The following is a 15,219-nucleotide window of genomic DNA, read 5'->3' as shown; positions in this document are numbered from 1 at the left end:
ATGGTAGCTAAGCATGAGAAAATGAAATCCCTGGTCAAAGGTTGAGATATGGGCCTCAAGAAAAGACCTAGAGAAAATGGATTATGGATCCATGGCATGCGGCCAGCCAAATTTGGGAGGAAGGTAAGGACCATTCTTTCCCACTTTCTGATTCCTGGCATACCAATATTCTTAGGATGTATAACTCAGGCCAATATTTCAGGATATTAGTATTTATTAATAATATCAATTTTCCATTATAGTTCCCATTTCAAACATTGTCCCATTCTCCCAATAAATCATCTAAACATCCATGGAAATTTCAATTCTTTGACATCTAAACTGTATCTCCCACATTTCCTTTCATATGCAATAGCAGAAATAAAAAAAAACTTTGTCATTTGGTTCAGGAAATATGGTTGTTGAGGTCATTTGGTTTTATCACAGAGATTTTTGTGGATTGGCCTATATACCTAACCACCACTTATAACTCATTGAAGATCTAAGCAACCAACTTAAAAATGGACAACAACTTATAAAATGGATACAAGTTGGAAAACAACTTATTTTTAGGTTGGATTCAACCTCAGTCCATGAGTGAGCACTTTCAATTGAGTTTATACAGGCACATTTTTGCCGTAAATTAAATTTTAAAAAATATTTCCTATAGCTAATTTTCTGGTTGTTCCAATCTATTTAGCTTAGGGGGGGAATATCTATAGATGTTTTCTCAGACTTTTAAAGGTCTCAGAGAAAAAAATTCAAACTTCATAGACAAATGGGCAAAGAGTATAACCAGGCAAGTTACAAAAAGAATATAAATGGCAATTAAACATGATGGGATTTTTACTAGTTTTCAGGAAAATGCTAATTAAACATGATACTATTTTCACCATCAGACTGGAACAGATTAAAAAGAGTAACAATATCTAATTAATGATGGCAAAGGGGTAAGAAAACTTACCCCTTAATATCCTGTTGGATGGTTATATTAATATTCAGTAGTTTAATATTTAATACACACTTTTTGGGAGAGCAATTTGTGAGTATAGCGAAGTGACTGGCATCTTATTTAAGTTGTCAGTCAGAATTGAAATATGGTGACATCAAAATATTAATGAAGTCTCATTTTATGAACAAACATGGAAATAATGTAAATCACTCAACTTAAAATTCTTTCAAAAATAGCATAATTATAAAGTTGGCATAATTACAGAGGTCAAATGAGTTGTAGATGGCATTTGTGCTACATCCTTGACAGTGCTACTCAAGCTGGTTAACAGAAATACCATCTTTGTCAAGTTAACCTTGACTTACACAAGGTTTTCAAGAATTCACCCCTCAAATAATATACTCCGTACCTATCAAAATTTATAATGTAAATATCTTTGGACCTAGCAATTCTACAACTAAGAATCTATGCTATTGACATTCTCACATAATTGTGCAAAGATAAACACGTCCCAGAATGTACCTAAAGGCTTTTGAAAATGCCCATTAGGGACCTCCCTGGTGGCCCAGCGGTTAAGAATCTTCCTGCCAATGCAGGGGACGTGGGTTCAAGCCCTGGTCTGGGAAGATCCCACATGCCATGGAGCAACTAAGCCCGTGAGCCACAACTACTGAGCCTGCACTCTAGAGACCGTGAGCCACAACTACTGAGCCCACGTGCTGCAACTACTGAAGTCTGGGGGCCGAGAGCCCATGTTCCACAAGAGAAGTCATCGCAATGAGAAGACTGCGTACCGCAATGAAGAGTAGCCCCCGCTTACTGCAGCTAGAGAAAGCCCGTGCAGCAACAAAGACCAAACACAGCCCAAAAAATAAAAAAAACTTAAAAAATTTTAAAACTTGTAATAGCTAGAATTTACTGAGTTCTTATCATATGCTACACAAATTCTAAGCACTTCATTCAATTAATCTTCATAAGGACCCTATGAAGTAGATGCTATTATTATTTCCATTATCGACCGTTGAGGAAACTGAGATCCAAACTGATTAAATAATTTGCCCAGGGACTTCCCTGGTGGTCCAGTGGTAAAGAATCCGCCTTCCAATGCAGGGGACTCGGGTTCAATCCCTGGTCAGGGAACTAAGATCCCACATGCGTGGGGCAACTAAACCCATGCACCACAACTACTGAGCTTGTGCACCTCAATGAGAGAGCCGCGTATTGCAAACTACAGAGCCCATGCACCCTGGAGCCTGCGCACCACAACTAGAGAGAGAAAAAAACCCGCACGCCACAACTACAGAGAAGCCCGCACACCGCAGCGAAGAGCCCTCACTGCAATGAAAGATTCCGCATGCCTCAATGAAGACCCTGCGTGCCGCAACTAAGACCCGACACAGCCAAGAAAATAAAGAAAGAAATAAATAATTTGCCCTATGTTACATACCTAATGGATTTGGAGCCAGAGTTTGAACAGAGGTAGTCTGTATTAAGCAACACCCTTAATTGCCATGCTAAGAGTTCTCTATACTTTGTAGTGTAGGGATGACTTTTAAAATAATAAATATATGATTTTTGTCTTTTAAAAATACAAATCTGGGGGCTTCCCTGGTGGCGCAGTGGGTGAGAGTCCGCCTGCCGATGCAGGGGACGCGGGTTCGTGCCCTGATCCGGGAAGATCCCACATGCCGTGGAGCAGCTGGGCCCGTGAGCCATGGCCGCTGAGCCTGAGCCGCCAAAAAAAAAAAAACAAAAAAAACAAATCTGGGACTTCCCTGGTGGTCCAGTGGTTAAGACTCCACGCTTTCAATGCAGGGGGCGCAGGTTTGATCCCTGGTCGGGGAACCAAGATCCCACATGCCGTGCTGTGTAGCCAAAAAACAAACAAACAAAAAAAAGAAATCTAGAAAAAAGATCAGCAATGTTTTTGATTTTATAATTTAGGTTGTTGTGACATATATCATCGTGGTAGGCAGAATAATGCTGCCAGTCTTCCCCACCCCTTCAGATGTCCTACATCCTAATCTCCAGAACCTGTGACCTTACACGGCAAAAGGGACTTTGCAGATGTGATTAAAGATCTTGAGATAGCGAGATAACCCTGGATGAACTGGGTGGGCCCAACATAATCATAAGGGTTCTTAGAAGGAGAAAAGGGAGGCAGAAGGGTCAGAGTCAGAGAAAGAGATGTGAACCCAAAAGCAGTGTCAGGATGAGAAAGACTGGACTGCCCATTGCTGGCTTTGAAGATGATGGCAGAGACCATGAGCCAAGGAACAGGCAGCCTTTAGAACCTGGAAAAAGCAAGGAAATGGACCCTCCCCTAGAGCCCCCAGAGGGAACACAGTCCTACCAACACTTCGATCTTAGCCCAGTGACACTTAGGCACTCCAAAAATGTAAGGTAATACATTTTTATCATTTAAGCCACTAAATTCGTGGTAATTTGTTACACCAGCAATAGGAAACCAATATAATCATTAATTATTAACTTAATAAAGATACACTCTGCTTACAGATTATAGGACTTTTGCTACCTGGAAAGTACAAATTTTGTTTTCGGCTGAATTGTGCCCTCCTCGCCTCCCCCAGATTCATATATGTAAGTCCTAAACCCCAGTACCTTTGCCTGTGACTCTCCTGGGAGATGGGCCTTTAAAGAGGTAATTAGGAAGAGTATTTGAAAGACTAATGGAAACACTAAAAAAATAAAATAAAATAAAATAAATAAAGAGGTAATTAGGTTAAATTAGGTCATATAGGTGGGCTCTAATCCAATCTGACAAGTACTTTTTTTTTTTTTTTTTTTTTGCGGTATGCGGGCCTCTCACTGTTGTGGCCTCTTCCCGTTGCAGAGCACAGGCTCTGGACGCGCAGGCTCAGCGGCCATGGCTCACGGGCCCAGCCGCTCCGCGGCATGCGGGATCCTCCCGGACTGGGGCAGGAACCCATGTCCCCTGCATCGGCAGGCGGACTTTCAACCACTGCGCCACCAGGGAAGCCCTGACTAGTACTCTTTAAAAAATATATATTTATTTATTTGGCTGTGCCTGGTCTTAGTTTTGGCATGCAAACTCTCAGTTGTGGCATATGGGATCTAGTTCCCTGACCAGGGATGGAACCCGGGGCCCCTGCATTTGGAGCGTAGAGTCTTAGCTGCTGGACCACCAGGGAAGTCCCATGACTAGTATTCTTATGAGAAGAGGAAATTCGGACACACAGAGAGACCCCAGGGAGGGGCATGCACACAGAGGAACACAGTTCAGATTCTGGTTTTGTTGAAGGATTAGATCGAACATGTAAGAGAAAGAAAGGAACCAAGGATACCTCTAGGATTTGGGGCCTTATTTTTTGGCAGAGGAAGGATCAGGAGCTATTTTTGGACACGTTACCTTTGAGAGCCTGTTAGACACATTAGTGCAGATACCAAGGGGGCAGCTAGATAAATATCTGAGTGTGGAGTTCTGGGGAGAGGTGCAGGCTGGAGATACCAATTTGGGACTCATCCCCTTATGGGCAGCATTTAAAGCCAGACACTGGATCCGATTCCCCAGGGGGTAAGTACAGACTGACAAAAGAAGAGGCACTAGGGCTGAACCCTGGGCCCCAACATTTAGATCTGGAGATATGAGAAGGACCCAGCAAGGAGACCAAGAAGACGCCGGTGAGGCAAGAGGAGGACCAAGACCGAGGTGCTCCCGGAAGCCAGGGAAGAAAACGTCACCCCTGAATTAGTGTTGCTGAGAGGCCAAGGAAGCAAGAGAACACGGTTCTTGTCCTCTGTCAGGACTGACACCAAGGCTGACCCGGATTTCTAGAAACGTGCTGCTAGTGTTTAGGATGTTAGCAAGAGAAGACTTTGGATGAAAAAACTTTGGGGGGATCTTGGGAATATGATAAGTAGGGGGTGGGGCAAAATAAATCCAAACATCCTAAACTTAATAACAGCAAACAACGATTAAGAGCTGATTCTCTACTGTGCGCCTTTCTAAATACCTTTCATGTGTCAGGTCATTGAAAGCTCAAAGCGACCACATCGAGTAAGCATTTGACCCTCAGATATGAGGAGGAAATGGGCTCACGGAGGGGGTTACAGAACCCGGCAGAGGCAGCAGAGATTCTAACCTGGCCCTGAGAACAGTAGGTCTGTGTACATTTTTGGCCACATTTTGAGTATTATTGAACTGGGTTATGGGTACATGGGAGTTTTTTAAAAAAACATTCTGTCTACACTTTATGTTTGAAATCTTCACATTGAGAAAGAAAAAAACAAAGGGGAAATTGAAGGGCAATTTCTATTATTAAGTCCAAATGCTACTTGATTAAGACTGCTTCTCATGAAAACCTAATTCTAACCCCTGAGCCCCGCTCTGTGCCACAGCGCACCCCTCTTCTGGGCTTTCTGAGGGATTCCCTAAGAACTGAGGGGGAAGAGAAGGAAGAACAACAGTGTTGGTTGGAGTTTTTCCCTCTGCCAAGACTCCAGTGCTGTAGGAAGGCTACAAAGTGAGACGCAGATGCCTTTGAACTTGCCAGGCCAATTTAATTTGGTATCTCTGTGCTGTTCCTGGCGCGAGACTGCAGCTCTCAAAACTGCAATTTTAAAAGCCTGTTTGGGTGTATTCCTCCACTGAATTCCGCAACTCTCCTCTCTCCATGCGGGTGGGGAGCCAGCAGACTCTCTGTCAGACTCATAAATTCCCGCTTTCTTGTTTATTCTTCCGGGATCAGGAAACCCACAAGTGGTCATCCTGAAGCTGATGTTGCCCCACCCTCACCGTCAGTGTTTTGTTAGGGGGCAAGGGTGTCAGAGACGCAAGAGACAGGTGTTGGCCCTTAAGCCTCTACTCAAGAGACGATCACCTCCCATCTCTCTGGCCCAAACCCACGTCTCCAGGTTTTTGTTGAAGTCAATCAGAAAAATCCCATGGTCTGTCAACAAATATTCAGCACTCCCTAGACATATAGCTCTGGATTAGGTACTGTTGTGCTTAGAAAATAAAACGGAACCTAACTTGAAAACAAAATGTGTTTTATAGAAGTTTACTTTATAGTTATCTGGGCAGAAACCTGTCTATCCCACAATTAAATAAGCAAGGCCTGCCTAGACTGATTTTTATTCAATGAAAAGTGGGCAGTCTTTCTTCAACATGGTTCTTTTCAAGCCAATAATGAATTTTATAAATACTTTCTATAAAGGAGTTAACAAAATAAGATGTGTATAGTATCAAAACCTGAGTGCAATCAATCCAGATGTTTAACTATTTAAGGAAGTAAAACCAAACCAAACCTACTCTCTCTCTTAAAAACCAACTATTACATGCTATAGTGCTAAATAAGAGAAAGTCTTTAACAACACTGATTATCAAAGATCCACCCAGAGCGTGCCTTTTAAAAGTAAGATGTTGGACTTCCCTGGAGGCGCAGTGGTTGAGAATCCGCCTGCCAATGTAGGGGACACGGGTTTGAGCCCTGGTCCAGGAAGATTCCACATGCCGTGGAGCAACTAAGCCCATGCGCCACAACTACTGAGCCTGCACTCTAGAGTCCGTGAGCCACAACTACTCAGCCCGTGTGCCACAACTACTGAAGCCCACGTGCCTAGAGCCTGTGCTCTGCAACAAGAGAAGCCAGCACAATGAGAAGCCCACGTGCCACAACAAAGAGTAGCCCCCGCTCGCTGCAACTAGAGAAAGCCCGCGCACAGCAATGAAGACCCAACGCAGCCAAAAATAAATAAATAAATTTATTTATTTTAAAAATAAATAAATAAAAAATAAAAGTAAGATTTTGGGAGGACTTCCCTGGTGGTCCAGTGGTTAAGAATCCACCTTCCAATTAAGGGGATGTGGGTTTGATCCCTGGTCAGGGAACTAAGATCTCACATGCTGCGGGGCAACTAAGCCCACATGCTGCAACTACTGAGCCCACACACCACAACTAGAGAGAAGCCTGCACACTGCAGCGAAAGATGCCGTGTGCTGCAACTAAGACCCAACGCAGCCAAAAGTAAATAAATAAATATTTTTAAAAAACAAACAAAAAATAAATAAATAAAATGAAACTAAAATAAGATTTTTTTTTTTTCTATTCTCAATGCTTAGGCCTGGCAATGTCAGTAGTTAGCTGTGGGACCTGGGAAAGTCACATCCATTCTGAATCTCATTTGAGAAAAAGGAATAATACTATTTATTACACAAGAATATTATAATAGCAAAATGAGAACATGTATATGAAAGTGCTTGATATTATTATTATTATTTTTTTTTTGCGGTACGCGGGCCTCTCACCGTTGTGGCCTCTCCCGTTGCGGAGCACAGGCTCCGGACGCGCAGGCTCAGCGGCCATGGCTCACGGGCCCAGCCGCTCCACCGCATGCGGGATCCTCCCGGATCGGGGCACAAACCCGTGTCCCCTGCATTGGCAGGCGGACTCCCAACCACTACGCCACCAGGGAAGCCCTGATATTAATAGTAATAACATTGTTAATTACTCATAATAAAATAAGGATCTCTAAAGTGCCTTCTAGCTTTAAAAGCTTATTATTAAGGAATAATTATTGAAGAGTTTAAAGAGAGTCCTTTCAGAGACACATACTGAAATAGTTTAGGATGAAGTGATGCAGCAACTGAGATTCACTTCAAAATCCAGTGAGAACAGTAGGTCTGTGTACATTTTTGGCCACATTTTGAGTATTATTGAACTGGGTTATGGGTACATGGGAGTTTTTTAAAAAAACATTCTGTCTATACTTTATGTTTGAAATCTTCACATTGAGAAAGAAAAAAACAAAGGGGAAATTGAAGGGCAATTTCTATTATTAAGTCCAAATGCTACTTGATTAAGACTGCTTCTCATGAAAACCTTGATATTAAAAGAAATGGTAGAGATTTTAAATGAATGCCAAAATGCATAAGAATTCAAACAATTGATAATTTGAATTTTTTAATTAATTTATTTGGCTGCGTTGGGTCGTCGTTGCTACGTGCCTGGGCTTTCTCTAGTTGTGGCGAGTGCGGACTATTCTTCGTTGTGGTGTGTGGGCTTCTCCCTGCGGTGGCTTCTCTTGTTGCGGAGCACAGCCTTCAGTAGTGGTGGCACGCCGGATCAGTAGTTGTGGTTCGCAGGCTCTAGAGCACAGGCTCAGTAGTTGTGGTGCACGGGCTTAGTTGCTCCACGGCATGTGGGATCTTCCCAGACCAGGGCTCAAACCCATGTCCCAGGCTTTGGCAGGTGGATTCTTAACCACTGCACCACCAGGGAAGTCTCATAATTTGATTATGTTTTTAAATAATCTTTTTTTTTAACATCTTTATTGGAGTGTAATTGCTTTACAGCCATCATTGAATAATCTTTTAACTTATTTTTAACTAAAGGAAACCCGTTTTAATTAAATATTGAGTTAAAAATTTATATTTACTACATGATTTAAGACTATTAATGAAATCTACACGTTAACCTGGAAACTTAAATGCTTAAAGATTTTTTCCCAAAAGAAATTTCAGGATATGTTAACGATTTTCTGCCTTTTAAGATCCCAATGTTCTATCATATCTGTTATATCCAATTAAGTACATAATTACATATCATTTCAAATGATGAGATACTGGATACTTCACTGACAAAATCTGTCACTAACTAAAGAGAACTTAAGAGCAGCAAGTATACATAATATGTCCCCTTCCTTACCCTGAAGATGTGAGTTCCTTAGGAAGTCTTCATGAGTTTCTTTTGTTTCTCCAGGTTTTGCTGATCTATACTCACTCCTCAGAGAGATCTTCCACCATCTAAAGGTTACCTGTAATTGAACAGATAGAAAGCGAGATGAACTAAAACTGATTTCAATGCCAACAGCTGTGTTTAGGTCTGGGGTTTTAAAAAAAATCACCATCATGGAAGGCACATAAGGCTGTGTGTCCAACAGCAGGTATAACTTCACAAACTGGCATCACATCAAATTAGAAGTGAGGTCTGTGCATCAGTGAACATTTTCCTTAGAAATTAGGGGCACAAAACCAAAGTGCTGGAAGGAATCTTAAAAATCTCTCAAGTCAATTGGTGTTAAATCACCCGGAGCCAAATGGCTAGCTGCTCCTGAGAACAGAGGTTCTTTACCTTTGGGGGCCATTTCCAAAGTAATTGCTTAGTTCTCCTCCTCCCTTCCCTGTCTACAGAGCCGACATGAGGAGTGGATACTTTTCTCGTGGAGAGAGACAGGCACTTGGATAGAGCCAGGAAAAGCACCATCATGCCTTGACTGATGCATCAGAGTGTCATTACCCAAGACACTTCTTGGTAATGGATCTGCTGACAGTGCATTTCACTTCTATGAGCATTTTGGTTTATCAGAAGCAAACCTCATTTCCATGGTTATGGACTGCACTTAGTTTCTATGTTGATTTCATAGCAGTGTCAACCAAACTCTTCCTGCTGTAGGGCTCCCAGGGAAAAGATGGGTAAGGAGACAGACAGTGCTGAGAAACTGCTTGGCTTCCTAGTTCTGGTTTCTTTCCTCATTGGCATTACCATGTAAGGTTAAAATTTGTTCAGCTCAGGCTTCCCTGGTGGCGCAGTGGTTGAGAGTCCACCTGCCGATGCAGGGGACACGGGTTCGTGCCCCAGTCCGGGAAGATCCCACATGCCGCGGAGCGGCTGGGCCTGTGAGCCATGGCCGCTGAGCCTGCGCGTCCGGAGCCTGTGCTCCGCAACGGGAGAGGCCACAACAGTGAGAGGCCAGCGTACCGCAAAACAAAAACAAACAAACAAACAAAAAAATTAGTTCAGCTCTACCCAATGCAAAATTGTTAAGTAGGTGAAACTTGCTAAGAGGGCTCCCTTTATTTAGTTTCCTCTCCCCCATCCCCAGCCACCCAACACTCCCCGTGGTCCTCACAGGTCCTGGGTGCACCTCCTTGGGCTACTGCCTTGGGAGCCTCCTTGGGAGCAGAGGGAAAATATATACATACGTAGGTTACAAAACTCCATAATCTCAGAATATTGTCGTCGCTGATTCCTTTCAGAAAATCCCTTCGCCTGCCACTTTTGTTTTTTTCTCAGCATGAGGCTCACCAAAATCACCCTCTTTAGTATCTTTCTGTCCCATCTCCAGAGAGTTAAGGGTATATCAGTCTACTAGGGCTGCCATAAAAAAATATCACAGACTGGATGGCTTGAAGAACAGAAATTTATTCCCTCACAGTTCTGGAGGCTGCAAGTCCAAGATCAACGTGTTGGCAAGTTTGGTGTCTCCTGAGGCCTCTCTCCTTGGTTGCAGATGCCACCTTCTCACTGTGTCCTCATGTGATCTTACCTCTGGGTATGTGCATCCCTGGTGTCTCTTCCTCTTCTTATAAGGACACTGGTCATATTGGATTAGGGCCCCACACTGATGACCTCATTTAACCTTAATTAGTTCTTGAAAGGCCCTATGTACAAATACAGTTACATTAAGGGTTAGGGTTTCAACATAAGACTTTAAAGGGGGGAACACAATTCGATCTATAACCAAAGGGTATCAGGTATTACAGGAGAAAGAGCATGACTTTTGGAGCAAAGAAGGACTTGGCTCATCTATTTAATCTCTCTGCACTTCAATTTTCCTTTTCATCTCCTTCTATTAAGTATTATTAAAATTAATATTAAGGGCTTCCCTGGTGGTGCAATGGTTAAGAATCCACCTGCCAGTGCAGGGGACACAGGTTCGAGCCCTGGTCTGGGAAGATCCCACATGCCGTGGAGCAACTAAGCCCATGAGCCACAACTACTCAGCCTGTGCTCTAGAGCCTGCGAGCCACAACTACTGAGCCTGCATGCCACAGCTACTGAAGCCCGCTCATCTAGACCCCATGGTCTGCAACAACAGAAGACACTGCAGTGAGAAGCCCACGCACTGCAATGAAGAGTAGCCCGTGCTCACCTCAACTAGAGAAAGCCTGCTTACAGCAACGAAGACCCAATGCAACCAAAAATTAATTAATTAATTAACATTAAATATTATAAATAATATTCCCTTGCTATTGGATGAAGATGCCAGGTCATCTGAATCTAATGCAACATTCTTTATACACATAATCTAGAACTTTTAGAACTAGTTGGGAAGTCAGAAATAATTAAGTCCATTTCCTGTGACTCATGTGAGGAAAGTATTTCAAACAGGTTAAGTCAGAAGTGATAGGTGTCCCTCCCTACAACCACACGACCAGATGTTATGTTACAATTAAATTCTGACATAAGAAAGACAGACACCACAGGAGTCCAAAACATGTTTCTAGAAGCTCAGTGGGGTGCCCCCTCCCATCCACTCTGGCACCCTACAGGAACCTTCTCAGGAAAGTTTCTCTCTGGGACAAGAGCACCTAAATTATAATGACCTAATCAGCTACCCCTCTAGCTAGATCAAGCAACTAAATCGTGAGTTAAGTGTAAGATTTTGGAATGCATGTAGTTCTAGACAGGGCGTAACCCAGAAACATTTGGCTACAGAGCTTACTTCTTACATTGTTCAAAAAAAAGGCAGACAGACACTTGTACAATCTTACTTGTCAGCTTCATATCTTGCACATCATCCATTTCACCAATTAAGAATTATTTCTGACATTTCTTCTGCTAATGAATTAGCCCTCTGATACTGATTGAGAAGGCAATGTTCAAAGTGCTTGCTGTCATGGCCTCTAGAGGGAGACTCCTCAGGACACAGACTCAAGTTACCTTGCACACACAGACAAGCATACTACTGGCTCCTCTGAGGTATTTAAGGTAAATGCCTAAGGATATAACACTTGCCTAAGGAAACGCGGCTGGTTAAAACCAGAACCCAAGCCTCCTCACTGTTAACTCTTCAACACAGGGTTTGTTCTGAGTCACGAAGCTTTCTTTACGTACAACCTGCATACTATAACTCATCAGACCACCTCCACAGAGCAGTACACAGAAATATGCGCCTCAGAACCACAACTGAGCCTAGTCAAGACTCTTATGTTCTACATACTGTACTTATTAAAACAGAAAAAGATATGAGACAGATATTTTCTAACACTTACTGTCTCTCAAATTTTAAAGATTTTTTTTTAAGTGACAAAACCCAATATTGGTGAGGACAAAAAAAAAAAAAAAAAGGGAGCCCAGCCCCTTAATACTCATTGAGAAGAGTGTAAATTGGTTTGGCAATATCTTCCAAAAACCTTAAAGTCATCCATTCCCTTTGACCCAGATATTCTACTCCTAAGGAATTTATCAGAGACATGTACAACATTTTTTATATAAGAATGTTTGTCATGGGTTAATTATAATCATGAAAAATCAGTGCTGACCTAAGGGTCCAATAGTTGGGACTAGTTAAATAATCATGGCCCATTTAGATGATGGAATACTCTGTGGCCAATAAAACAATTTGTGAAGAAATGATTAATAACATAGATCAATGTTAATGATCACTTGTTAAAAGGCTCAGAAGTGTATACACCCCTGCTCCAAATATTTAAAGGAAAATATTTCTATGTGCAGGAGGAAGGAGCATATTAGCTTGGCAATAAATAAATGCAATTATTTCACATCACAGATACAGTTTGAAGGAAGCTAAAGTGTAGCCCCCAAATATTTGTGAGTTGGCTACTAACTCTCATGGTATTAGCTTATTTTAAGTCACAGTGCATAGAAATTTATTGTTATATATTTATCTCTATTTTGAAAACCTTAAAATCTGTAAACACTGTTTCGAACATCTTATCAGCTGCGAATATTTTGTTAATGAACAATCCTGGCTGCAAGAAAAGCCACAGAGGAGCTTCCCAGGGGTTTTGCGACGGTTTAGATCTGGCTGGAACATGGGTTTCATCAGGCTCCCAATCACCTGTGAGCAGTGTGAGACTGACTGTCTTTTCATGGATGAAGAAGTCGACGGCAGACGGTGAAATAACTTGTCCCAGCTCGTCTCCCAGGCAGAGGCTGACCTAGAAAGAGTCTAGTTCTCTTTCATTGCCTCATACCCTCTCCAGGAAGGGCAGGCGGCCAGTCTCATTATACAACACACACCACCATTTGGTATCTCAATAGAAATCATGTGACCTGTAACAATTCCTTAAAATTTTAATTTAGCATATTTTCTCTGATATTTCCAGTGAATCATTTTAATAAATTTGAAAATTGAGCTACTTGTATTTATTTTTTGACGTGTAATACCCGAGGTACAAGAAAACTGCATCTAAGGGGCTTCCCTGGTGGCGCAGTGGTTGGGAGTCCGCCTGCCGATGCAGGGGACAAGGGTTCGTGCCCTGGTCCGGGAAGATCCCACATGCCGTGAAGCGGCTGGGCCCGTGAGCCACGGCCGCTGAGCCTACACGTCCGGAGCCTGTGCTCCGCAACGGGAGAGGCCACAACAGTGAGAGGCTCGCGTACCACAAAAAAAAAAAAGAAAAAGAAAATTGCATCTAACATTGTTATAAATAAAAGAAATCAGATCAGTCATCAAGGGCTCCAGAGTGAACAGCAGCTTCATAACCTCCATGCTTATCATCTTTGCCTTCTGGGTGTAATTTAATAAGATCAATTCGAAGAATGGTAATTGCAACTTCAGTTGCAAATTTCAAACTCTTAACTTTGTCTATGGTTGGTTCCTACACCCCTGCTTGTTTGTTGTCTCAGGGTTTACCACTGACCAAGTCAAGACCGAGCCATTTTAGATTTTTGCGTTCTGAGCCTCACTGTGAAAAGCTCTCGATTTTGCAGCCCGATCTGTGGAGTCTTGGGCAGCATTAACTGCTAGAGCATTAGGAATAACAAGAAGAGATCTTGCACACTCGGCAAGAGCCAGCTGTTCCCGGGAGCCCATGCTGGTTGCATAGTTTTCAAGGTATACGGAAAGCGCTGCTTCTACAATCTGCTTCTACCCGGACCCACAGATTTTGACTCCAAAACTCTCACCACACAAAGGGCATCAGGTAATGAGTGCTCCATCTCGCCACACATGAAATCATTTGCCCCAAGTAAGATGAATGACGCAGAGGTACGAGCCTTAGTGTTTTTAATCAAGATCAGTTCATCATCACAAATTCTCTCCTGTACCAACATTGAAGCTTCAAAAGTTTCTTCACCTTCCAAATGAAAATTGAGCTACTTTTAAAAGAGAGGTCTAAGATTCCTCATTGATCCCAACGTCTCTTCTGCACGAATTATTATGGCAAGACGACGAGGTATTTGTCATTCATCCAGTGAAGGTCCCTAAAGCTTAAGTCCTTTGCCCACCAGGAGAGGAACTCAGGAGGCACTGGGAAAAGGTGGGCACAGTGGGCATCTCAGCATTTGAATATATTTGGGCAATATACACCCCACCCCGGTCCCCCAGGTTCGGAGATTGTGTTACTCCCATCACTACATTTGAAAAATCCTGCTGCTGGGACAAAAGCAGAGACTCTGGTGTTAGAAGGGTCTGGGTTTAAACCGTGGTCTCTGCCACTTACCTGGGGCAAATGTCTTTTTAAAAAATATTTATTATTTATTATTTTTGGCTGCATCAGGTCTTTGTTGAGGCACGTGGGATCTTCCGCTGCGGCACGGGCTCTTTGTTGCAGCGCATGGGCTTCTCTCTAGTAGTGAGTGGCATGTGGGTTTTTCTCTCTCTAGTTGTGGTGCACGGGCTCCAGAGCACATGGGCTCTGTAGTTTGCAGCACGGGCTCTCTAGCTGTGGTGCGTGGGCTTAGTTGCCGTGCGGCATGTGGGATCTTAGCTCCCCCAACAGGGATTGAACCTACGTCCCCTGCATTGGAAGGCAGATTCCTTACCATTGGACCACCAGGAACGTCTCTTTTGGGCAAATGTCTTAATCTCTTGTGACCTCAGTTTCTTCATCTCCAAAATGGAAACAACCACGATGCCCACTTCATTGAATTTGGAGGGATGACCTGGGATAAATCCAAAGTGCCCAGCACGATGCCAGGCACATGATGCCAGCCCGTGAGCTCCGTAGAGGACGGTCCTTGCCTCTTTCCTTCCCTCTTTCCCTCTTGTTCCCTTGCTGGTCACCCCTTCATACTTATAACACACTCAGCCCCCAAATACCTACAGATCAGAACCTTGTCTTTGTTCTCATCAACTATCTAACAATATTCAACCATACTTCATTGGGACTTCTGTGGCAGTCCAGTGGTTAAGACTCCGTGCTTCCACTGCAGGGGGCACGGGTTCCATCCCTGGTCGGGGAACTAAGATGCCGCATGGTCAAAAAGAAAACAAAAACATACTTCATCAAGTTCTGCTTTCTTAGTTGTATTCTTCAAGGATCTTTATTTCAGCTT

At 43.0% G+C, this 15,219-nt stretch overlaps 1 protein-coding gene across 2 annotated transcripts in view; it reads right to left on the bottom strand.

Moving 5' to 3' along the window:
* The window catches only part of FBXO36 (F-box protein 36), a 102,751-nt gene that overhangs the window by 36,034 nt on the left and 51,498 nt on the right, over positions 1 to 15,219 (bottom strand). For both annotated transcript variants that reach the window (XM_079924547.1, XM_079924548.1), the window contains exon 2: positions 8,620 to 8,728. In XM_079924547.1, coding sequence (XP_079780673.1) covers positions 8,620 to 8,728 — 109 coding nt within the window. The remainder of the gene's footprint in view (positions 1 to 8,619; positions 8,729 to 15,219) is intronic.

Source organism: Stenella coeruleoalba (assembly GCF_951394435.1).
Source record: "Stenella coeruleoalba genome assembly, chromosome: 6".
NCBI classification, from domain to species: Eukaryota; Metazoa; Chordata; class Mammalia; order Artiodactyla; family Delphinidae; genus Stenella; species Stenella coeruleoalba.
This window is presented reverse-complemented; position numbering and strand designations above follow the sequence as displayed.